The sequence below is a fragment of the Sesamum indicum genome, linkage group LG1 (assembly GCF_026168435.1).
Source record: "Sesamum indicum cultivar Baizhima isolate 11 linkage group LG1, ASM2616843v1, whole genome shotgun sequence".
NCBI classification, from domain to species: Eukaryota; Viridiplantae; Streptophyta; class Magnoliopsida; order Lamiales; family Pedaliaceae; genus Sesamum; species Sesamum indicum.
This window is the reverse complement of record NC_142657.1, coordinates 20,091,665-20,117,781: the sequence shown is the minus strand read 5'-3', so window position 1 is coordinate 20,117,781 and position 26,117 is coordinate 20,091,665. Positions and strand designations below refer to the sequence as shown.

The 26,117-nt window shown below is 35.1% G+C and overlaps 1 protein-coding gene across 1 annotated transcript; it reads right to left on the bottom strand.

The window, feature by feature from the left end:
- On the bottom strand, positions 1 to 26,117 carry LOC105168545 (callose synthase 1). The gene is made up of 43 exons (XM_011088679.3): positions 25,850 to 26,117; positions 24,774 to 25,007; positions 23,910 to 24,010; positions 20,829 to 20,950; positions 20,654 to 20,747; positions 20,372 to 20,482; positions 20,171 to 20,287; positions 19,520 to 19,609; positions 19,341 to 19,432; positions 18,982 to 19,108; positions 17,008 to 17,145; positions 16,834 to 16,910; positions 16,669 to 16,762; positions 14,679 to 14,801; positions 14,460 to 14,577; positions 13,667 to 14,001; positions 13,490 to 13,542; positions 13,342 to 13,402; positions 12,975 to 13,056; positions 12,834 to 12,883; positions 12,658 to 12,744; positions 11,211 to 11,342; positions 11,012 to 11,106; positions 10,808 to 10,892; positions 10,574 to 10,734; positions 10,357 to 10,480; positions 10,178 to 10,275; positions 9,966 to 10,095; positions 9,475 to 9,626; positions 8,731 to 8,840; positions 8,508 to 8,633; positions 8,354 to 8,422; positions 8,076 to 8,265; positions 7,840 to 7,990; positions 7,516 to 7,635; positions 7,321 to 7,436; positions 7,148 to 7,231; positions 4,467 to 4,579; positions 4,149 to 4,378; positions 3,272 to 4,066; positions 3,114 to 3,164; positions 676 to 861; positions 1 to 539 (listed from the first exon to the last, which is right to left on the bottom strand). The coding sequence occupies exons 2-43, from the start codon at positions 24,958 to 24,960 to the stop codon at positions 291 to 293; spliced, it is 5,826 nt and encodes a 1,941-aa protein (XP_011086981.1). The 5' UTR covers positions 24,961 to 25,007; positions 25,850 to 26,117; the 3' UTR covers positions 1 to 290.

The window sequence follows — 26,117 nt, the reverse complement described above, 5'->3', positions numbered from 1 at the left end:
TGAAAGAAACACAACCACCCGAACTTCCTTCCACTATTCATTCCGCTCAACTGTACATAAAACACCAGCATAAAAATGACTAATAATTACAAATATAACAGCAAAATCCACACTATTTATATACAGACTGCAACGGTCTAATATTTCCCACACGACTCCAGAAAAATAAAATCAGTATAAGCCAGTCCTATCTATACACACAGTATGTGGCATACAAGTCACTCCTCTCGATTTGACAAGCCAAGTGAAACCAATGCATACAAGGATATATTCCTTCTGCAACCACCTGGTTACTCCTTGTTGCTGGACGAGCGATCCTTCTTTGGTCCACCAAGAATACGAGATATCTGGAGACCTCTGCTAAAAGCTTGGTTAAACAACATTCGAGTTTGGAATTCAGAAACAAACGGGAACCATGCCAAGAACGCCACTGGAGTGAATAATAGCAATCCGATTATATACTCATAACCTCGTGCAAGTGTTCGTACTGATCCCCAGAATCCACCCCGATCAACTACAGGTTTCAAAGCTTGTGCAATCTGTTTTTTTTTTTTTTTTCAAAACAAAAGTAATAATGATAAATAAATAAATAAAAAAACAATGCTCATAATTTGACATTCAAGAAAGAGAATAAAGATCAAAAGATAGAAGAACAAGCGACAGAATTAGTTTTACCAACAGTAATCCCCATCCGGTTGGCATGAAAGCCAGAAGGCAAACTATAACATCCCGGAATGTCATGTGAGGAAGAGCGATCAAGGTAATCAAGATAGAAACAAATGAAAGAAAAATAAGGCCCTTTATCAATCGAAACACGAGCTGAAAATCAGCACTGAATCGCCTCCTACCAAGTGAAACAACCTGCAAAGTGCAGCATGATTAGTGCACATGGAAAAAATAGCAAACGACTTAGTAGCAACCTCAACCGAAATCTATTCTCAGCCCCGAAGTCCCCCAGCTTTTAATCATCATAAGTACTTATATAAAGGAAAATTAGTCGTGTTTGTAAAGAACTGCAGTCATTTTACTTAAACCTAAAAGCTATTACGAGAGAAAATCAACAGGTGTAATAGTGAAAATTAGAATGAGTGCGAAGTCAGTCAAATATAGATGAACATAGCACAGGCTATCCAATTACAAAATTAAGTAGGACCCAAAATTACAATGATATTTTTGTAATTTAATGAAATTGAAATACTTTGTTTGATTAAGTGCTCTAATTCTTCTCTCTCCAAAAACAGCAATTTGAAACTTGAAAGTAAACAGGATGCTTCAACTCCTTCAAGCTTGTTGGGCCCTCATAACATTAATTCAAGTGCTTAGCACACCTCAAAGCAAACAATAATTTGACTTGTCCTTTACTCCCCATTTTGACTGATTTCACTTCTAAGCTTGATAATGTTACAGAAATTTTGATATCCAGCATGTGTTTTGTCTCTGATAGTGTAGGACTCAAAAACTGCATAATAGATGGCTAAAAGGCGCACACTCATCATTCCATTCTTCCACGGTTTCATTTTATTTTATTAACATCCCTCTATTTATACCAAGTCTCAGCAGCCAACTCTTTACTCTAGCAGAGGAACTCTTTTGCCTGCAAAGCACTTAGGTTCCTCCAAAATCTTCAACCTTTCTCTATTTTGAGTCGTTCTGCAGCCATGCCCATAAAACTCACCAAACACTTCCTAGAAACCAATTAATTCTTTTATTTGAATTCAAAATTTATTTATGAATATAAAATATCAGTAAAAAAAAATTACTTCTAACATATTAAATAAGACTAATCAATAGAAGTATTTATATAATTTTAAATTAAACTTGAATCAAATGAATGATATGATTGACTTTGCAAAATTTATCTTTTCAATTTTTTCATATGGATAACAATAGGATCTATAATTAATTTTTTTCATAGTATTTAACTTAATTTTTCACATCTAGTTATTCAAATACATTATTATGATATTTTAGTATTTTATACTCTTTTTATTTCTTAATACTTATTACAAACTTATAACACTTAAAGTAACAGTCAAATGTGTTCAAGAAACACACTTTATTTTAGTAAAGATGTAGTGAGTATAAACATATACTAATCATCCGAGGCAGTTGTTGCATTTTATTGAGATATTAAAACTTTTATACGACAAATTTAAATTCAAATTCAAGATTTCAAATCTAAATTATATTATTTTGAGTTAATGAATAGTGAGTTTCTCATAATTGTTGAAATATAGATAGAAGATGTAATCAATTTTGATGATTAAATGTGAAAAACAAAAATTAAATAACACTTAATATTATGAACAGATAAAATATAATAATTCAGGATTTCAGATTAATCATAAGAATGACAAAATTGAACTAGGTAAATGATTTTAAAGCTAAGTATTATCTTCAAAAGAATTTAGATGCATGCAAATAAAATACACACTAAATTCTCTTCATTTGTTATGCAATCACAAAAAATATAATGCAAATATCTAAAAAGTGTAAAAATTATTAATTCAAAACTAAACACTAAAAGAAATTAATGAGCAAAATCAAGAAAAAAGTATTCTAAAGTAAATACAAAAAAGAACCTTAAAATATGCATAACCTGCATCAAATTTTACTAGTTCGTTTAAAATGTCTATGAATATGCGAAATTTTTATTTTTAGAATTTCTGATTGATATTGATTTATATCAAATTCATTTGGAGGTTCACCAACCAAATATTTTAGGAGCTCAATTTAGTTGTTTGCTATTTCTTTTAATTGCTTCTCAGGACAAGTTTATATTTAATACTTATTTGATTTTAATTATCATATAGTTGCTTGGTTTTTGTTGCTTGTATGAGTGATTTTTTCATGCCAACAGAAATTTTAAGTTATCTATGATGCCATTATCTTTATGATGTTAGGGTAGTATTTAATTGATGATCCATTATGTTTGCTCTTCGTCTTTTATGATGATATACCAAGACCTATGTGAAATTTATTCATGGTGTTACTGTTCAATTCACAAATCAGCCTTCAAGACTTTCTAATGTTCCTCACAGATTACTGCTACTGTCATGCTCAGGAAAAGGCACGCAAACCAATACAAAGAGTAGTTGAATAGTAGTTCTTACCTTCATAATTAGCAGGACCGCCACGATCACTAGCCACGACAGACCATATACCTGGCAAGAAGCAACAAGTAGTAATTGCCATAGCTGATAAAAAGTGAAAGCTACACTTAAAGGGAAAATAGAACACATGAAGTTCATATGATGAATCGAAATCTTACCAGAAAGTTCTTGGTATTGGTGAAGCTCAGGTGATAAATTAGTCCATACTGATATATGAAAAAACGTAATGACAGCAATATCTCAAAAATAATACCACGTATCCCAGAATGAGAGAGATGCTCTTGTTCTTTCTCCCACCAAGATTCCCAACTCTTTTCTGGAGGAACACCAATGCCTCCACGATTATTCATCCATTTGTTCCAATCAGTCCAGTCATCCACAATTTTTTGCCATTCGAACCCCGAAGGGTTGAAGAGAAAAGGGGCAAAAAGCCATGTGCCAACCAGGAACCATATAGACACAATGATCAATACATATGCAACAGCCCCTTTGTATGCTCGTCCAAATATATGGTACACAAGAAGCAATATCATCAGTTCAATTCCCTTGACGAAATGGCTCCGGGAATACAATCTGTAGTTATCAGCAAACTTCGCGTGAAATACGACAAATCCTCGGCCTGTGCCTCTATATCGCGCACCCCCATGCAGCAAGGTTCGGCCAAAATAATGGGTCCTAGTCCCAAGAGAAAATGTGAAAAATACAGGAGCAAGTTGTAGTTGCATTAGAACAAAATCAGTTAATGCATTACGGAAACCCCTTTCAAGACCTATCTCCATCATCATAGGCAAAGCCATTAGGAGCCCAATTTGCACAAACGACTGAGAAGCAAGAGCAACTTGAAGAGGTTTGTTGTCTCGTATTGCTGGATGGTTACTCAATCCCTCTTCAAGCCCACTTAAAACAAGGTAAAGACGACCATAGAGAAATACATATACTATTAGCACAGTAAGCTGTCAAAACAAAACACAAATTCAGATACGAACTTAAGATCATCAACATTGTGAAATAAATCAGGAATGGTGTGAATGATACCATAGTACAAAAATAAAAGCCCACTGTAGTGAAATAGCATGATAACATCCGGAAAAAGTCAAACCGGTGCCCAAGCCTATAAATATCACGACTCATAGCCTGCTCCCCGTTACCACAGGCTATCTTTGCTTCAAAGAGTGAGATTTGGTTGAGACCCACGTCTCTTCCCTTACCCACTTGTATGTATTCATGATGAGTGACATTGCCTCCACGAAGTGTGGAATTGAAACCTTCACAGACATTAATTGATACATGAGACAGCTTAAACACAAAATTCTTTAGGATGAAGAAAAGGGTTGTTTTAAGAATATATGATGCCTGCAAATATGTCCTCGCTTAAGTTGATGATTTTAGAAGCTTTGCTGACACCACCTCTTGTCAGGTGAAACAATCTGTCAAATACATCTGGATGGCCATAATGGAAGCGAACCCTGAAGTACCAGAGAACAATACAAAATGAATACAATGGATAAATAGTAGCCAGAGAATTGAAAAGGTGATGAGACTTGTAAATGGCTTAGCCAATTAAAAAATCTAAATATTTCTTAAATTACATTTACTTAGTTATATTTACATCCAAAACATAGGGAGCAGAACCGTAAACAGAAAGCGGCAACACAAAGGTAGTCTTCAAGATCACTGACAAAAAGGAAAAGAAAACCATCTTGGAAAATGGAATTCCAAATCTCAACTATTCTGTGGCTTCTTTGTGAAGAATTTTAGCAAGCAAGGTTTCCTTCACTTGGTCTGCCAAATTACCAGCTTCTCTTTCAAACTTCCAAAATTACAACCAGACCATTTTTTAAAATGCAATATTTTCAACACCCCTTGCTTTTATGGATTTAGATTAAAATTAACCAAACCAAAAAGAAATTTTAAAGAATTTCTAGTTTTATTCCTTATCCGGTAAAGTTTTGAAAATTGTAGAAGTATAATTATAATGTCTTTATTCTATTGTAAGATACTTGTACCGTTACTTAATTCCTCTTTCTAAATAATAAAATAAGATTTAATTATAAAAGACAATTTTATCAGAGACTATTTAATAGTCCTAATCCTAAATTATTTAGACATAATGTTAGAAGAACCATTTCCAACTAAAACAAAACATTTCAGTTTTAACAGTTTGCTGGAAGAAATTTTGCATATTTTAAGAAAATTTTGATTTACCAAAACATATATGATAACATAGTAAATAAACTGCATTGAATATGTACACTATTAAGCTAGAACTTCAAAAAGTATTAGAACAGTTTAAAGAATTAACATCATAAAAGTGCAAATAAAAAATCATCAATCTCATCAAATAGTGATCTTGAAAGTTGAGGGTATTATGCTATGGCTTTATTTTATTAGACGATTCTTTATATATTGCATTTTTACTTTGTGCCAATACTTTTTTCACAATATCAAGCAATCAAATGGTTGAAAGTAGTTAGGTGGGAGTAGGCTCTTTCACTAGAATCAATCCTCTAATAAGAAGAATGATAAGAAGAAGGAAAGGGGAAGGAGCTAATGATAGCTTCTCACAAAGGTAAAAGGAAATGGTTCATCTTGGATCATCTTTTGGTACATCTAAAAAATATTCATCATGCAATCGAAGAGAAATGCTTAGCTTAAAATAAATTCCTTAGTTGTAGGAGATCCATAAAATAAAGACTTTGAAAGTCGTAAGGACAAAATATACTAGGTAATCGAAAATATAGTATAGACACCACATTAGTCTACGTCCCACAAAAGAAGAACATTTGTATATAAAACCGGTTAACACGATAGGCAAGAAAGGTATGCACAATATTCAACAAAAATCAAACTCAAAACCTATATAGAGTAGTCAGTCGAAATATAATTAACATAATGACATGACCTCATGATACAAAATAGATTTATTTTGATACTAAAAGTTATTCTATTTATATTAATTTCTCCTTAAAGTAACTAATAATTAGTATAAAATCAATCAATTTTAAAAACTTAGAAATGAAAAATTGATAAAGAATTAGCAAAAGAAAAAATATAATGCCATAGAGTTAATGTTACAAAAAGAAGCAAAAACTTCGAAATATTGTGAATAAATAATATGCAACAACATTTTAAAGTAAGATTTTAAACAACCACATAAAGTATGTAATTATAGAGTAACTTCACCATATAATTATACTTACATATTACGTAAGTCGAACACACCGGCTATCAACTTAGTAACCATGAAGTAATAAATAGAAAAAAGTGCTGGATAGTTAAGCAAAAAAGAGATATAGTCTAGAAAATAACGAATAAAAATAGATATTTGCAAATAATAGCACGGATTTTATGCAACTGTAGCTTATGAAAAATTTAAAAACACCCAAATATCTTACTTATTGATTTTTAATATTTGAAATATCCGTTATATAAGCTGTTAAATTTACGTCTATGCCAATTGTTCTTTAAAATAATGATAACAAATACGACACGGAAAATATTGAAAAAATAAGATAATAACTATTGAATAAAAAAACGGATAATACTAATTAGATCATATGAATAAAACTAGAAAGAAAAAGATGAAATCTAAAGTTGCAATAGAAAGTTGAGAGTTAATATTTCTATACAATAATGTTTCAAAGTGAAAAATTAAAGAACAATGTAACCATAATTATGATAAATAACAAGCTTAAAATATATTTCAACTAATGTTGAAACATAATTAATAAAATTATATACAAAAGCTTTATTTGGAAATCCAATAAGGCATGACAAAGGAAGATGCAGAAGTTGCAATCCAGATTTGGAATAAATCTTGTCTGTTTATGTTTTCATTTTCAGTTTTTGTTTACTCGTATTGCCATTGGAAATATGCTGATTTGACACCAATGTAGAACACAATCTCATTAACTAATCCAAACATATCCTCGTTTTCACACGAAATGTATACAAAATTGAAAACACATATTTTCCACTTAAAACTGAAAACTGAAAATGAAAACATAAACAAATATGGGTAACCAGGAACTTACTTCAATGGATTGGCCAGCAACCTTTGGCCGATGGTCACAAAACTATTCTCTTGATTTGACATAAACCAGGCAAGTGAAGAGACACTGCACAAATAGACAACGAAAGGTTAACAAACTACCGAATTTCGATTGGGAATAGAAATCTACTTCTTCCTGTCCTTGAGTGGCCATACCTTCCAGTAAAAATGTGTTCCCTAAGTCCAAGAATCGTTGGTTTCCTTACACCATGCTTTTTAAGGAATTCTTGCAATAGGTTTCTCATTTTGAGGGCTTCTTCCATATAGTTGTCCTGGAAATGAAACATTCATGATTACATAAGGTTAAGAGTGTGGTTAATCCATTTTCTCAACATATCACGAATAAGTTACCTGGTTCATGTCAATTGTTTGCAAGCCTTCACCGCGGGTAAAGATTATGGCATGGTTTTGATTCTCTGGTTTGCCTTCACCCAATATGGCAGGCCCCGGAAGTTTTATTCGATAAATAACCTGGGAAGGACATTTGGATGGTGGTTATTATTATGATATAGCATTAAAATAACAGTTATATGCTAGATATTGCAGGGCCAGGAAAACAATTTGAAAGCGCAACAAAAGATCAACATGCAAAAGCTTAGTTTACTAAATTTAACTAAGCATTCCTGCCATATATGTAGCACAAGACTAAAAACTTAAGTAAATTAAAACTTGTACCTGGTCTAACTTCTCTGGCTCAGATGAGTCAACAGATTTTGGCATAGCTTTGACCAGTGCGGAATAGTACACTTTCTCAACTGTTTTACCAGCTTTATCTCCACCCGTATCTTCAATCTCATCAACATAAGCTACCCGAAGAGATGGGTACCTGCTCACAAAATTATGAAAGATCTCTTCCAGTTTGAAAACCTAACCACTTGCAACAGAAGTTAAACAAATTAAAGGATCAATACTTTGTCATGAGCCTCAAAATATCTGTGGCACGGCGATCACCAGATCTTTTCTGAATTCCATACTGTTGGCATGAGACGACATATGTGAATTTCATGTCTGCCACTGCTTGACATTGTGAAAGTAATGAACCTTCATCTTTTACTTGGTCCTCAGTATTTAGTTCAGCAGCCTTGTAGCCTTTCATCAAATCTGTTCCAAGCATTACCCAATACACATTACAACTATCACTGGTTCTGTTGACAGTAAAGGAACTATGAAAAATAAATTCCTTGAGCACCTTCCTCCTTCGCCATATCAAGAAAAGCCTGAAGTTCCAAAGCTTGCCGATAGTACATCATTCCTCGTACTGTACCAGAGCACAAATGGGATGAGCATATAATAATTCAATGGACGAAAGATCTGACCTGAAGAAAGCATAAAAAAATGACTACCAGTTTTGGTCAATGTTTGTCCTCTATATGATGCCCATAACCTTAGCTCTTCTTCCAGTTTCACATTTCCCTTGAGATCCTCCTCGCTGCTGCAACTAACCCGTTCCAGAAAATTCTCCCATTCATCTGAGCAATTTGGAAGATTTGTTCATATCAGTAAGTTACCAAGTCATGCTAGTATCTGCACAAGGCACCATCAAGTATCAAGAATCATGAAACATACCTGGGAATATCTTTTGTAAATAAAATAATATCGAAACACCATCTTCATTTGGCTTTTCCAGCAAATCCATCGAGAAAAGAACCTCTTCATCATAGTAAGGAGTTAAGATGCTACAGAGAATGAAAAGGTAAAGTTAATTCGAAGCATGAAAATGAGTCAACAGTGTCATTCTCATCAAGTTGCTTATTAATAATTCATCTGGTCAACATCCACCATAAAGCCCCAAGAACTCTTCGTTTCCACAATAACTGCACTTTTACAAATGGAAATTTACTAAGATCTCTATCCTGAAAGGCACATCCAGGAATCATATCTACAGCGGCTGAAGTTGTTACATTCAAAATGTCATGTCATCCATGTTTTCAAGTTGAAAAAGCGCCGAGAAAGGAAGCATGAACGATTTCCATTTATCATCACCATAGAGACCAGAAAATTGACCAGCAGATATATTTTGCAACTACTAGTTGAATGAACTGCTTGCATTCAAATATGGAACAGTAAAAATTGATTCTCAGAGAAAAAGTCACCCTCATTTTTCATATCATACTATCTTTTCATATAGAGGTTCTCCCTGTCAAGCAGTACATGAGAAAGCATGTATCAGCCATGATGTAATGATGTTAAATTGTGAACAGAAAAGTAGGGAAACAAATGCATAATGGAAACCTAAATCAGCATATGTTAACACTGACTAAAGTAAAACATATAATTCCAGAATAAGGTTTTGATCTGAAAAAGCCTTACGAAAAGGAGAGCATATTGCGAACTTTGGGAGCGGCAGGCATGTCCATAAACAATGAATTTGAGAAGAATGAAATGCGCCTCCTGGCTTCTATATTGGATGGAACATCCATAGCCGATTCCTTCACAGTGAGTAAGAGATGAAGTCGTCTAATCTGATACATAAAACCACCAGTTTTCAGGACAGATAAATGAAAATCATCCATAGACCATAAATTGGATGGAGCATCCATAGCTAATTCCTTCAGAGTGAGTAGCAGATGAAGTCATCTAATCCGATACATAAAACAACCTTTTCTAGGATACATAAATGGAAACCATCCACCCGTACTCCCTGTATTTGAATCCTTAGAGAAATTCATTTTTTATGGTTACAGCTTCACCTTGCTGTTCTGATCTGAGTTCATGATCATAAAATAGAATTGCTAGCATCCTGAATAAATAAACACGGATTTCCCAGGTTTTGTCAAATGAGGAACTCCCATGTTACTTACCTTCTCTTTCCATGCCTCCGTTTCTTCTGTTACAGGAAAATGAAGCATCCCAAAGTAAGAATATTGTTGATCAAGAGGGGTCATCCCCTGATGCATTCCATAGGACCCACCATGGCTGGAATCAAGTAAGCTACAAGAGAAAAACAATGAGCAAAGTGCCTCCACATTAGCATGCTAGTATCTGCGCATAAGTAGCTTTTTCATATCATTACCTAGGAACAGTGTCTTCCATTATGTCTCTAGTCACAACCTCGAGCATGTTTAGCAAGACAATTACCACTTGATCCTTGTCCTCTTTTTTATTTTCTCTCTGCAGGGTGTAAATAGAATTAATTACTCTGAGACTCTTGAACAATGTCATCTGGTGTAATCACATTCTCAATAATTTTACCAGGTATTCTATCAGCTGAACAAAATTATCGTAGAGGCTAGGGAGAGCACTCATATTAAGTTCCCGTAACAGATCACCCTCCTCTATGTGGTGATCAACTTTGGAGAAGATCTCCTTTATGACGCTGAAGTCATCAAATGAAAAGCAACATAAGGTGATTTAAGAACGTGATAATCAACATAGGAAAGTTTTGATTTTTTTCCAGAGGTAAACTTACAGCTTCTCACGTTCTCCCAGAACCAAAAAGTTGATAATGTTTTTACAAGAGGCATAGCACTCACGAATGGCGCAGCGCATATATATGTCGGTGTTCAATCTCTTATTCAGCTCCCTATCTCTCCCATTGCTATCTTTTGCCATATCAAGGGCTATAGGAAGCTACAGAAGAAAACAATGGTAAATGAAATTGTTTGCTTAAAGATTAAGAAAGAAAGCAGTTTGGGGGGCCCACCTTGCTAGCTAGTAAAAATGGAGGCCACTGGATAAGGTCCAATTCACGGTCAGCACGATATGGCACAAGTAATAGGTTCATTTCCCTGTTTGATCCAGTGACACCCAATCACACCAAGATAAATAGAAGAAAAATGCTTCTATAGAAAGAAGAATTCTCTAAGATGAAAATAGTACTTCCGTTTCTGGGAGAACAATCAGTTACCTGTTATTTATTAGATCCTCCTCTCTAAAACTTTCAATTATTTTATTCCACATCTGTGAAAACCTTGCTGCTTCCTTCTCTTTATTAGACCGAATCTGCAGAGGATAGTGAACTTCAATTCAAGCTATGGATCTTCCAGTACGGAAAACAGGAAAGAAGTATATTCTGGAGTTAATTGTGAAAAGTATCATAACTAAACCTCAGGAAATTTGCGGGAGAATGTGGCTTTCAGTCCCTTAGGCTTTTCATCTTTTTCTGCTGGAATCAAGCAGGCATTGAAAGCACCAGGCAATGATAGAAAGCGAGACCTAAGCATCCCCAATGTTCGAATCTGAGGGCAGTGCATGGACTTAATCAGCTCAAACATAAATAAAAAATGCAGAATAAATTTTCAGGAAAGATTAGAGGCAACTTTTCCATATGAGGGTGATAAACAAATGGCATCAGATATAATCAACAGAATCCAGAAATTGTAATATTGACTACTGAAGTTGATAAACAAAAATGCCATCCAATGAACATCATGTTTCATCAGTAACTAACACATCAAGAGGTTAGTGCCTCGGAATCCTGCATGAGGCTCATTATCTCAAAGTAAATATATACATATACATAACATAAATATATATGCGTGTGTGTGTGTGAAACAGATTTTGACTTGTTGGAAAGAAAGAGAACCACACAATTGATTACTCTTTACCTTGAAATTCTTCAGTCAAAAATCAAATTAAATGGAAAACAAGCAAACATAGTAAAGCCAACTGTAGGAATGGGTAAGAAACACCTTAGGGTGGGAGATCTCTGTTGGAAGTTATGCCAATGGATAAGATGCTGTTATTGAATCACAGAATGTGTTAAGACTTGCTATTGTGTAAGAGAAAACATCCAGAAAATAATTTTTTTGCATTCTGGCTAGTTGAAGCCAATTATTGAAAGCAACAAAAGAATGACTTCTGGATTGCTTTGAAAATAATAAAGAAGTTGAAGTAGCATAACTTTGTCATGGCAGATAGACTTGTCCAGCCTAGCAGCATATGTGTATTGACGGGCATTGAGAAAACTTATACAAGAAAATGCAGGTCCATGGTGCAAGGTAGAAGCTGGATCTATCAACTGTTTGATATGGGAGACTAGCCGCATGAAGAACTCATAAAGTGAAATGATAAGATAGCCAAAAATGAACAGAAGACCATTATTACATTATACACAAAACATGCTAAACACTATGTAACAACCAAAGAGACTCACTATTTACATCCAAAAGAGACTCGGTACAATACTCAAGCCCAAAAAGGAAGTCACGCATAAAAATCAAAACTTTCACATATGATATGAAAATTTCTACAAATGTCATTTACTCTTGGATGTTACATTCACACATAAGGGTGGGAAAAGTTCTACTTACACAACTTGCAAGCAGAGATAGATAAAATGATAACTGAACAGTTCGCTCCCCACATAAAGAGGGAGCACTCTGAAGAGAGTGATCTTGCTGAAGAACTAAAAACTACTGAACTCGACAGTTATTTGATAGACGGTCATGTTTGTAGGATGATGTTTCCTATAGGAGTTATTGTTATATAGGAGTCTGAAACAGGAATTCATCCTTATAAAACTGATCTCAATGAAATGGAACCTCGACCTACCTCTCCAAGACGGCGAAATGCTCCATATATACCTCCAAATATCGTGGAGAAGATAGCATACCAAATCTGAGTGTCCATGAAATATACCTGGAAGGCATCATGATTAAGCGATTGTGAAGAAAGGTGTACAGAAAACATGTAAAAAGGGACTGCTACAAGGATATACATGAACATACAATAATAATGGGAGCCCAAAGTGCAATAACTACTCCAAGGTTGTTTTTGGCTGAAAAACAAACAAAAGGTTAATCTTTCATTTTGTCTTCATAAGTTTTGTGCATTCACTTACACATTGAACAAACATAACTAACAACCACCTCGAGGAAAGAACTCATGCCACTCATAATGTGATATGCGAACGCGCATGATTTCTTTTGTTGGACCAACAAGAGGCTTTATCTGCAACCAAGAAAATCCCAATTTGTGTCAGCAACCAATTTCATCGTCACAGGGTTTAGAACTCAACCCTACTCAGCTATAGACATCTTTTGACAATGCATATCAAACTTCTAATGTAATTAATTTTCCCTTCTCTACTGCTACCATTTTTACCACAAATAGTGAAGATCAGGGAACAACAACAATAACATAGAGCAGTTAAATTAACTAAACCAGATACGCCATCGTTTCATGCTTGCATAATATTTACAACACTTTAAACACGAACAGACTTGGAAAAGGTACCTCTACATAAAAGCTAAATGCCAACTTTGCTGCCAATAGGAGAACCCAAAACATTGTGTATCTGAAAAGTGAAACCAACAAGATTCAAATAAGGAACCATAAGCGACTATTTTAAATGAATTCTTTCTGACTATCAAAGATTATATACTTAAAAACAGAAAATGTGCTCTCTTGCATCCCCCTTCCAACATAGAGCCGAGGCTGCAGGAAACATCAAATTGCAAGAGTGAGAACATAATATGCACTTGGTCGAAGAATTAACAGATATTCTGGCAGACAGATACATCAAACTAAACAAATTAGGATCAAACGGAGGTCTGTATACCTGTGACCACCACATCATGAGCCTCACAATTTTGTAGTCTGATCTTTCAAGGTACCTCCGGATGAATGGAAACAAAAATAACAAAGCAGAGAGCATATTTGGAGACAAGTAAATCAGAACCGCAATGATGAATAAAGAAGGGGAACCCTGACCATTGCCAAACCAGTTCTTAATGGTCTGCGCAAATCTGGGAGGATTTTTCCACCCATATGCATAAGTCACTGAAAGCACAATCAGCCATGCTGCTGCTGAGACAACCTTTAGTATGTATCTGAGCTTCACATGCAGTGACATACTCATCCTTGCTTTCCAGCTCATAATGATATCAAGAACAGCTGCATAACAACGTTGAAAAATTAAAGTATCTAATATAGATGTAATAGAATTTAACAGAGAACATTCTAATGGTAAAGGAACAATCTTGTCCAAGGGTGCAAAACTCACAAATTATCCTCTTCCAAATTGAGGCAATTTATTATACTGACATTGAATCAACACATATAAAGACCATAAAATAAGTTTAAACTATCTGGGGGGAAAGAAAAGGGGAAATATGTGAAAGAAAATAATGGAGGCAAATGTTGCAGGAGGGAGATCATCATAAATTCCTAACTAAGGTGGGTTGCCATTCTCATGCCTGCTCCTAATCTGATGAGTCCGAAAACTCCATCAACCAGAAAAGTATTCACCAAAAGATGGACGCAAATAACTCTCATAATTTATAACTCGCAGGGAAAGTTTAGAACTACGCAAGTAAACAAAAAAACGAGAGATTAGCATCTTGTCTAATTACCTTGTGCGAGTTTTAGTATCGGTGCTGTAATGAAGATACTCAAAACTTTCTTGAACACATCGTCCTCAAATATAGCACTTATATTACCAGATGCATTCCAAGAGAGGACAATCATTGCCTTCAGTTCAAATTCATTTCAAAAAACGCATGATACATTAGCTAGGTAGCAGGAGACTTAAGATGGTAAGAAGAATAAACATGCCTGAAAGTCAACATTACCTGCAGGCACAAAATGAAAAAGCTCCACATCCTGTCAAAACTCCTAAATATGTGCCAAAATGAGCGTATCTCAACAAAGTTGATTTTTCCGATCCATCGATCTCCTTTAACAGATATATTGTCCTGAGTATCACAGATTATCAGAGGGCAGATGCAACACTGTAAAGTCGTTTAAGTAAGGTAAGGCAAAACTCAGAAGAAAGACAAACAATTAGCAGCATTGAACAATATCGTGATACTCAAGTATAAAACAACCTTAAAAACCTAATATTGTCAACTTAAACTATCGTAGTTGTTAACTAGTACCATCAAAACATTGGCATGCTCAACAAAAATCACAACCACAAAATGGCATATGAAAAGTCTCTTGAACTGTTTGTCCTCTTACTGCGAAAATTCACAAACATGGACTCATGCCCTTATATAAGAAATGTTTGTCCTCTTTACTTATCCAACTATCACCGGCACCATTCCGTGGTTTCTGCTCCCTGTTTTGCTTTCTTTGATATTTCTTTTTTCCTTCCTTTAGTCCTACACAGGAGTCATTACCTGCTGCCACCACCATTTTATCCTTCTCACTCTCTCGATCTCACTCTCCTTACATGAACTCACCACAACAATGGGACTACATAAGTTATTTATTTGTCAAAATTGTAGCTGATGAACAAGTTGTTACCATCATAAGTTGGTGTTCTTATCTTAGTTCTTGTGCGGAATCTATAGCTTGCCAAAGACCACATTAATGGGCGGTTTAGGGACTGATTTTGGTACTTAAACTCTATAATCAGATGATCATCAAACCTGGAAAACCATGTAGCTTAAGTTGGATCTAGATTGAAGAGTGTTACCCACAAATGCTGCCGCATCACGCATTAAGACAAGAAGACGTTGAAACTTGTTAATATGTTGAATAAAAGTACCATAGTGTGGTATCATTTTTAATCAGACACCACCCAGTGGTTTGGTGAATATGAAATTGAAAATTTAGACCACCTTATTCACACTTGCTCGAATCAATTAGTAACAGAATAACTACTTACGAACTACAAAAGTAACGACCATCACAAGCCAAATATTACAACACCATCCAACCGTACGTATAATTCCATCTGAAACACTCCAATTGCCAAATCAGATTTGTTCAGACAGTCTGAATTTTGGTCTAATAGAAAACAGAAACTCAGTAGACTTTTAGCAGTGGATAAAACTTACTAATGCTATCAGTCTAAGTTGGTGCACAAACCATGATACTTAACTGGAAGCTGTGAATAGGATGATTACCACAAAAGAGAATTTCCAGTTCATTGTCACAATCCACTAGTATGAAATTATTTCATCGAAGCCAAAGGCAAATTGAAATTGACATGTTTTTGCACATCAATGAAACATAGTGAAGCTAATATAAAAATAATCATTTTTGGATGAAATCTTTATTGATTTCATGGTCATTGATATTACGACCAAAATCCATTTATGAATGTAATACCAATTTCTGCCCCCATGCTTTATAAGATGGAACTTGGATTTCTTTCCAAGTGAAGAATTGTTAGGGTAAACATATAAAGTAATAATGTTTATTGTAAGAAAAAGTTAGAATTATTGAATGACCACCTCATCACAGGAGAATCATTTAATATTTTAGTATCTTTAACAAGCCTCCTCACACGTAGGTGTAGGCACCTGTGTAGGCAGTATACCTTTCTGAAGCCTAGCATGTGAAACCACTTTTCACAAATGGGAAGTGCTAAGGTTCAAACTCAGGACCTCTTGTTTGGCCTAACTGTCTATAATTTAATAGTTAATGTCTTTAACAAAAACAAAGTTCAAAGTAATAAATTCACTCAAAAGGAAGTAAAGTAAATTGTGACCAATTGTAACAAAATTTTCTACTGAATTAGGGCATGTGTTATCTATCAATATTACTATTAGAGGAAATAAAAGTACAGATGCATGTGGAATTAAATTACATCCCAAAAACTATAATGCTTACCTCACTTCTTTCAGCGAGGATATCTTCTATGGGAAGGCAGAAGAAATCAGCATCAGCACGCATTGGCCAACCTAGTCGAAAACAATTAACTGACCTACAATTTGATCACCAGATAAGTTACATGCTAACACCCCAAAGCTTGTTAAAAGGAAAAATAAAAATTACCAGAAGTATTCATTCAAATCATCATAGTTTCTCCACTGGGGATGTTTGGATCTCCCACCTTTGCTCCGTCTAGCTTCCTAGGAAGCATGAATACATAATCATAGATATCCACCTATAAATCTTGGCCTACAGAATGACCTTAGAAACCCCAAGAACTGAAGCTAGAAGCATCACCTTAGCTATTATGTTGTAAATTGGAGTTACAACTTTCTTCAAGAAAGCCTCTTTGTTACCCCCATAGGCAGGTTTGATATGTTCACCTGTCATGGGACTAACACTTCCAGCGAGCATGCCATACAATTCAAATGCCATCTAAAAGAATTATGAGTTTAAATGAAGTTAACACATATCCAGGAAGTATTAGAAATACAATCACTCGCCGACAGTAAAGTAGAAAAGTTCGATAAACAAATGAATTAGATACTTCACATGTTGCAGATACACTAAACAGAACCGAATGAAGTTAATATACATCCAGGAAGCAAAAGAAATACTTCACTTGTTGCAGATACACTAAACATACAATAAGTTTGACAGGAAAAACGTTCCGCAAGACTGCAGAAGAAAGCAGCAGTATCATCCTCTACTAAATTCTGCATGGCATCAGCATCCTAAAATACAAAGAGCCTCAACTATAAAATCCCAACATTGCTTACTGTGTGTTCTTGGATTTTAGAAGAAAAAGGGAACCATCTACAAGACCTGTAGATATATAATTAGCTCTTTTCTTCCAAGGCCACATTCAGGCACACATTTCCAATTTCAGACATAAATTTTAAATTTGTCAATCACCTAACCATCCTCATATATTCTAGGTGCTCCTGTGCCCACCACCGGAGCACTCTCCATGGACATCTTACTGGAAGGCGCCAAATAAAATACATGCTACCAATTAGAACATTGTAAACATCCACAGTATGTAGCCACCTTTATGTCACAATATGCTTCGCTAGTGGACTTGACACGTGTTTCACCAGTGGTGGGTCAAGTAGTCTGTCAGAAGAAACAGATTACTAGGGTCCATTTGAATTTTATATAGTTTTTATACAATCATTAAACCCAGTATATATACCACCATCAACAGCCATAGCTTGATAATAAATCCATACAATATTCACTAACTACTGACCTTACTCTTGATTGTGTTCAAAACATGCAAGCATTGGTGTAATATGCTAACCAGCTTTCTTGCACCATAGAGATAAATGTACTGATCTAAAAACCCCAAGATAGACTAGAATTTTGAATCTTTGGTACAAATTTAATTATCAGTGAGATAAAATTCTGAATGACTATTCTCAAACATACACTACAAAGATTTTCTCCGTTAACTCTCGTTACTGAGAATTCAGTAATTATCTACATATGTTACTTACCATTCGATATATTGTCTCTTAACAGACATACTGAACTAAAATGAATTTTCTCTAGATGCAATAATACATTGATTCAGTTGCAACAAAAGCATAAACCGTTCAAATCGACCCATTACAGGTGGTAACATTTAGAAGTGGTACCGGGAAACGGGGCCACATCTCAGGCAATAAAAATTAAGTTCTCTCACTCCTTATTTGTGACTGAAAAGTATCTTTAGCTGGAGATAACAAGCATAAAAACAGAACCAATTTACCAATTAACATATGACTAAATGAAATTTGACTAATTTGCTCAATTATGTCGCAAAATTCACACTTAAGACAATTAAAAGCTTCTAAGCTCACTCATTATGCAAATGTACAAAGTACCGGAGACTAAATACTTTAACAGTAATTGTCCCTGGCAAAATAAGATTCATTATTACTCTCTACAAGATATCAAGGCTCTTGCGCATAGCTGGAGAAAATTTCTCCTCACAGATCATTATTTGCAAGGGAAATTCCTTATTCTATATGCCACGGATAGTAAGAAATAGGAACCAAAGAGATTACAAAGTAACAGGACTACCTGTTCCTTATAGGTAGCAGTTCTAAACAAAGAAACTTATAAAACCATCATCCTCTGATAAATACTATTAGAAAATAGAAGACTGGAGCATCTAGCATACTAGCATACTGACAATTTCACAGACAAGTCAAACAAGAGTGTTAAGGTATATAAGAAGAATGTCAACATATATCTAGGAAAAAACAAGACTAAATGAATACCAACATGATGATATATATAGCAGAGGCATTCGGGCATAAATCTCAAGTTTGCAGATTCTCCCCAAATAAGAAGATATAGACCCATGTATAGTAATTTCCGTTGCTGAACTTCCTGTTGGATGGTTGGCAGCCTATCAAAAGAAAATAATAGAAGTTGTGATAACAGTTTGACATAAACTGAAGGGCAAAGAATTAGTTAGAATAGTGTAGGCAGAGATAATAAATTTAAAGATATTAACTCTATTTTAACACCTTTAATCTGAACAACATAGATATAGGTTACGAAAAGAAACATAGAGCAGCTATGGTAAATAGAATACAATCAGAAACCTAGTAACTTTACACAAGCAAACTTGCCCTCACCATAAGCTACTCTTGCGGCCAAGATACTTGCACCACTTCTTGTAGTTCTTAAAAAGTTTCTTCATGACTTCTGTAAGTGCCCGATCATCCAACTAAATCAAAGACAACATCAGACAACTCTCTAAACAATTAGAACATCTTATCATGTCAAAAAGTGAGCTGAATAAGCAAGCAAATACCTTGGGCTGCTGATCAGGCTTTGGTTGCCTAATATGTACGTTGGCTAGTAGTAAAATCAAGTGTTCCCTTTGGTTTGCCACATTATCCTTCTACAGTCAAAAAATGTAGCAACCTCTTTTAGAAAATAGATTTTGGACAAATCTAGAGAGTACCAGTACTCCTGCTTCAAACCATATCTGAAGATAGCAGTTGAATGCTCTCAAGTGGGTACCAAGACTTTAGGATACATATTCTTATATATTCAAATATATCCGACTGTAAGTAATAAGAGTCAGCTAAATCACAGCGCATCAAAAGTAATTGATTAATGATTGGAATTGAAGATGAGAAGCTCCCAACACGACCATTCACAACATATACAAAGCACTGAGTCGCAGCTTTTTCTCTTTTAAGTTCATCTTCACAAAGATTGACTATCTGTATGTACTGAAAATATTTGTCACTCTTTTCTTGCACAGGCATATCTTTTGTTTATATATGAATTTGTTCTTGATTCACTAATTACTAGCAAGAATGTAAGCCTGATGTATCATATTACTTAATTCTTAGAATTGAACCGCTTCCATCGCTGTTCACACCATGTTTGACATTGTTATACTATCAATACCCGGACGGCCTGCTGAAAATGTTAGCATGATGAATATTTGCACCTGAAAACCAAACATAGCCTGAAGCCAGTCTAAAATGTCTTCATCCACTTTCTTCTTGTGCCCCTCTTGCCAGGGAAGACCTCTTGTGTTGCGGAGTGCAGCAACAGAAGCTTGAATCTGCCCAAACGGAAGTTATCAAAAGAATTAGATAAATTTCGCTGTTCTGCAATCCAAGCCTATGCAAAAGGAGCAGCACTTGACCTCCGGATATCTCATGATTGCTTGATGTGAACTTTCGGGGTCAAGTGGAAGTATATTATAAGGCACATATATCTGAGTCTTTTCTGTGACCTTGGTGTGCTTTTCCAGAATCTGCACGTGGATATGAATAGATATTCAGACGTTTAACTATAAACTGCAAGAAGTAATACCATGACCCAATCCCAAGTTACAATCCACAAAATGACACTAGGGGCAACCCATAGCTTAGTAGTTCAGCATGCAAAAAAAATAAAGAAATAAATCAAAAAACTGGAACATTACCTCATCATCCACTTCCACAGCTTCTGTCAAATTGACTGCCTTTAAGACGTCAAACAGCACAGAAGCCGTTTGATATGCTTTTGTAAGTCTAGCACTGTATCAGAGATATAAATAATATAAAATCAAAACAAATAAAATCATAAAAGAGGGAAAATTATACTCAAAAGTTACTAACCGATCTGCCTTATCTGCAGCATTTTGCAAAGCCTCGATGTACTTCCTGTAGTAATGCTGATAAAAACTCTTCATTTCCCTTGCATCACTTCCTTTTCTTGCTGTTAATGTCGTCTCATTTTCCTTCCATGGGATATTTAATATTAGAATTTAGTTTAAGAAAATTATTAGAAGCATTTTTCCTTCCAGATAGAGTTGGAGTATTCCAAGGAAAAATAAAGTACTGCAATAAAGATATTCTGTAGAATTAATTGTGAGTAATACATGTTGCTTCTTACCTCATGATATATGTTAAATAGTTCCATGGCATTAGAGAAAAACCTGATTCAAGAACCTTAACAGAAAGATAACATGGCAAGCAAATGCAGTATATGGTATCATGAGCCACTTCAGACAGATATTTGACATTACGAACGTAATCAATTACAGCCTGTAAGGTCCAAATCTGATTTCTCTCTTACACAATGTAACCTTCAAGAACAATCTAGCATCTTAAAAAACTATATTGTGTAGCTAGTCAACTACGTCAGCCACATAATATGCTGACTGACAATACCGGCAGCTTTGTTTTGTTGTAACCCCTAGTATGTCTTCATTTCCAGCAAGTTAATTACTACTCAAAGTAACCAGTTATATATATATTGAAAACTTGCTCAACTGCTACAAACTGCTATATTTGTGACTCCACAAATGCATGGATTGGGATCAGTGTTTTAAATTCAGCACTAGGAGGACAAGTCCTAATATGATGATACATATGCATACACAGTTTTCCAAGATTTATAAACCTTCACCAAACTTTCTTAGAAAAGTCTAACCAGGTAAAGACCGATGCCAAGCATAAAGCCACTCTTCCCAAGATGATGACTGGAGTACCAAGAAACATGATAACCCTATCTTACAGCATACCATGCCTTCTCTTCAGACAACAAGCCTCCTTGGATGAATAAACATTCTTTAGCCACTTCAACTTAGAATTTCTCCCTGCATGTTACTTCTTCCTTTTTCATAGAACTTACCTACACAGAGCAGTCTCAATCAATGTGCTAGCATCCATTTCTCACATCCGGTTCCATCACATTTCTCAGTGTCTTAATGCATTACCAAACTTCTTACAGTTTCTCACATCAGGTTCCATATTATTCTGACTCTTACAGTTAGTTTAATGTACAAATACCAAAAGGAAAATTGCACTTTTAGTCCCACGCAATAGGATGTATTGCACTTTGGTCTATGATTTACGGGCTTAGCACATTTAGTCCCATAGAATAAATATTGTAACATTTTTGGAATAAAATTGTGACACATTTGGTCCCGTAGGATATAAAGTTATTTATATTCTACGAGACCAAATGTGTTACAAATTTTATCCTATGGGACCAAATGTGCCATAATTTAATTCTATGGGACCAAAAAATGCTACAACATTGATCCTATGGGACTAAATGTGCTGAGCCCCAAAATGTGGGACCAAAAGTGCAACACACCCTATCATGTGGGACTAAAAGTGCAATTTTTCCCAATAACAAACTTCTTGAGCAAACTCTCAGACAGTAGAAACGATCCTAAAAAATCTCGATTCCCATATTTTAACAAAAGAATAAGATGAGATACTCTAAACTGAGTCCAAGCAGGAGCAGCATAGTCCAGAAAGAACTCATCTTCATCTACTTGGCTACACCTGAAGTTCCATGCTGTCTCTTCTTTTATATCAATGTTACCAGCAGCATGTGCAGTCTATTCCAATGTATGGCTTCATTGGAATAGGGGTACATTTCAGCTACCTCCCAAAGGTTTAACATAATTACGAATACCCCTCGTTGTTCGGAAAAATAGAAATACCCCCTCAAGCGAAAAATAATTATGTAGCGACGGAAAATACTACTAAACCCTTGTTGCAATTTCTTCTTCCCGAAAAAGAAAGTGAGAAAATATATTAAAAGAATATATATGAGGCTGGGTAAAATAAATATCGATAAGGCATATTAGTCGAAAAAATACTTTCGAAAATTCCAAAAATTCAGTAAAAAATTATAATTTATAATCCAAAAGGTCATTTTGACTAGTTCATCACAAAAATTTAATGGAAACTTAATTGAGGCTACGGCATAAGCTCGTTGTTAGACGGACGTTAAACTCACGAGTACTAGTAATTTTCCAAACAAATTTGTATTGTGCCAAATCTAGGGGGGTGGTTGTAATATACCCTTGGAATAATTACCATGAAAGTTTTCCAGGTCTAAGAAGGAGATGATTCAAATTTTTATAGTACAATGATGTTATTCTTATCAATTTCAGAAAATGATAACCAGATCCTCATTAATAGAAATTATCCAAGCCAAAAAGATCATCTCAAATAGAATTTTCTTGGTTGAAAATTTTAGCTGTCCTAAATATATCATTTAGAACACAAGATCATTCCACTCTGGCCATCAACTGATTCAAAGATTTCGCATTGATATCTAATCCAAATGCCTTTACACTTGTGTAACCCCAGATTCAAGAAAGAGTTGATCATCCCAAGCAGGTGGCTGGGTTTATAAAATTAAACATAAGGAAAGATTAACTTAATTTTGTTTACTTGTACATAAATGCCTAACATATATATCCATATATACCTGCATAGATATACACATGCTCATATAAGTATAAGTTCATTCATCAACTTGAATAACATCTTGGAGACAACATGTATGGTATATAACAACTTATTAGATCATTCATCATTGTCAAATGTATGTGAAGTTGTCCCATCAATTTGAGTTATAGATTGATCATAACACTAACTAAACAAAAGGGCATCCACAATCATAGAAGAAATATATGAACAATCAAAATTTGATCCACAAAATCAATAACCAAAATGCTACAGGTTCCTGGAACTCCCATGGTAAGAAAGAAGATCCCTCATTGATCAATTACCAACAAGTATCAAAACGTATTCCACAAAGCTGAGTGACTTTAAGAACTTAGCTCCGCATGATATATGGAATCTTTCTTTATGCATAACAGCCATCTTAAGTGAAATCCAAAAATTTAAAATAGCAAATCACATAAACTGCAGCTCTAAAATATGATGTACCCGTTCAAGGCGTTGAAGAAGTGCAGTTTTGAACTGGCGAACTCCACGTCCACTAGATGTTGGATCCAGCCTGTGTGCTTTCTCAAAGGCATAGAACCGACCTGATTCCACCACAGGCATCAATATTCAAATAGCATAGAAGCGCATTTAAGTTCTGAGAGCATCTTGGTTTTCATGTTTTTCTCTATTGGAAGCAGGAAACCAGAACAATGTTCTGAAAGTTGAGCAAATCAATGTCTCACAACATTGCAGTAACAGGAAATAAACAGGCCAAGAATCCATGTACGATGAAACTACAGTCTAAGAAACAAAGAGTCGAACTAAAATAAAATCAACCTAGATGAACCAGTACAAGATAAAAGGAAAAAGAAGTTCCAGCCTTACCTGAACTTAATCATATTAGTAAAACCATAAGTGTTTGATTCACTTTTGAATTATCTTTTAATTTCAGTAACAATAGTAATAACAGAATCACAAAATCTGCTCGGGCTTCAGTGGGAACTTGGGTAAGGAGTGGATCTTTTAGCTTTGAGATTCCCCGAATTCTGTAACATCCTTCAACCGAGAAGGGCTATGCCTTACTAATGTGCCTTGGAAACATGACAATGATGTTGTGGCACTGTAAATTCTGGAAAGACTTTCAACCTTTTTTTAAATACAATACTACCAGAAAGTTGAAAGTATACTGCCACCATCCGTGTTTAAAACTTTATCACTTATTCCGGTACACAAGACGAAATTGGTCCAAAGTACAGGAATGACTCAGAAAACCAGAGTGCAGATTCTCATGAATAAAAGATAAAAGATTATAGCAAACTCAAGTTCTAACTTTATCAAGAAAGGGAAAAATGTTTTAAGACTTACAAAGGTAAGCAACCCGAGGATTGATGGGCTCAACCTCATTGGCAACACGGAGAATCGGTGCAATCTCAACCAAAGATGATGGCACCACCTCACTGTCCATCATTGATTCCCCTAAATTACCAGCCGTCTGAGTCCGCAGAATCCGCCGTTGCGGCTGCATGTCGGACCCCCTTCTCTGATAAGCCATTTTAACCTTAAACCTTTAGAAAAGAACTTGAACTCTCTTTATTTTGCCTGTGAGAGAAAACATTAAGAAGATCTTAAGACACCTGCATTATAGCAAACCACAACTTATATTACACTCAGAGTACCATGTTATGTGGGACATAGAACAGACGACTTAAAGCAAACCTTTTATGGATAAAGGTCCCAACTCATTAAGTACTTAAGAAGTGGATAAAATTGTAAACCACTCTACCCTGACAAGAGTTAATAGTAAAAAACTATATGAAACCTTTGCACAATGTAAAATAACATTATAACAACAGGGATTTGTGGTCAGAACCGTTTCTTCTCTAAGAATCAAAACCAAAGTATTCAGTCTCAGGATTCTAGAAACACCATCAATTTCTTGGTGTCCAAGAAATTGATATCTACTCTCTTCAGGAGGAGATAAAGAGAGCGTGAGAGACTAATAGACACACACAGAGAGCAACATGCAATTCTGGAGACAAAAATCCAAGAAATTACCATTGTCTTCAATCAACAAAAAAAAACAAAACTCAAATTCGAAACTGCTAAACCCTCCATACGTTTCTTGAAGGTAAAGAAAACAAAAGTACAAGAACAAGGAATCGGCACAGCAAAATTTTCCTTTTCCTCTTACCTCAACCAAAAAGAACCAACATATTCACTTCCATCAAGTTGCTCCCATATAAAGAATATCCAATTCTTGATCATGCAATCCCAACAAAACCAAGAAAACCGAACATTCACTCAGAGGACTCCACTTTTCTAATATTTTCTTTACATGAACTCGCACCAGACAATCAAAAGAAAGCACAAAAACATCAAGAAACCAATTTCTACAAGACCCCAAGTTCAAGATTTCTTCCGGGAAAGCAGGCTAAAATTACCATTAAAATGACCCCAAAACCAGTTCTTGACAGCAGAGTGAAGTTTCTTGAAAATAAAACTCAGTTTTCTCTGGCTCTAGAGTGAAAGGAAGAGGTATAGATACAGCAGAAAAACAGAGAAGAGAAACTTGTAGAAGTAGAATAATTGATTAGTGATTATCTGTGTGTGTATGTGGAAAGTAAGCAAAGAAAGTAATATTAGCGGTGGAGTGAGAACAATAATCTAGAGAGAGAAAGAGGCAGCAAAGAGGTGTCGTAAGAAAACACC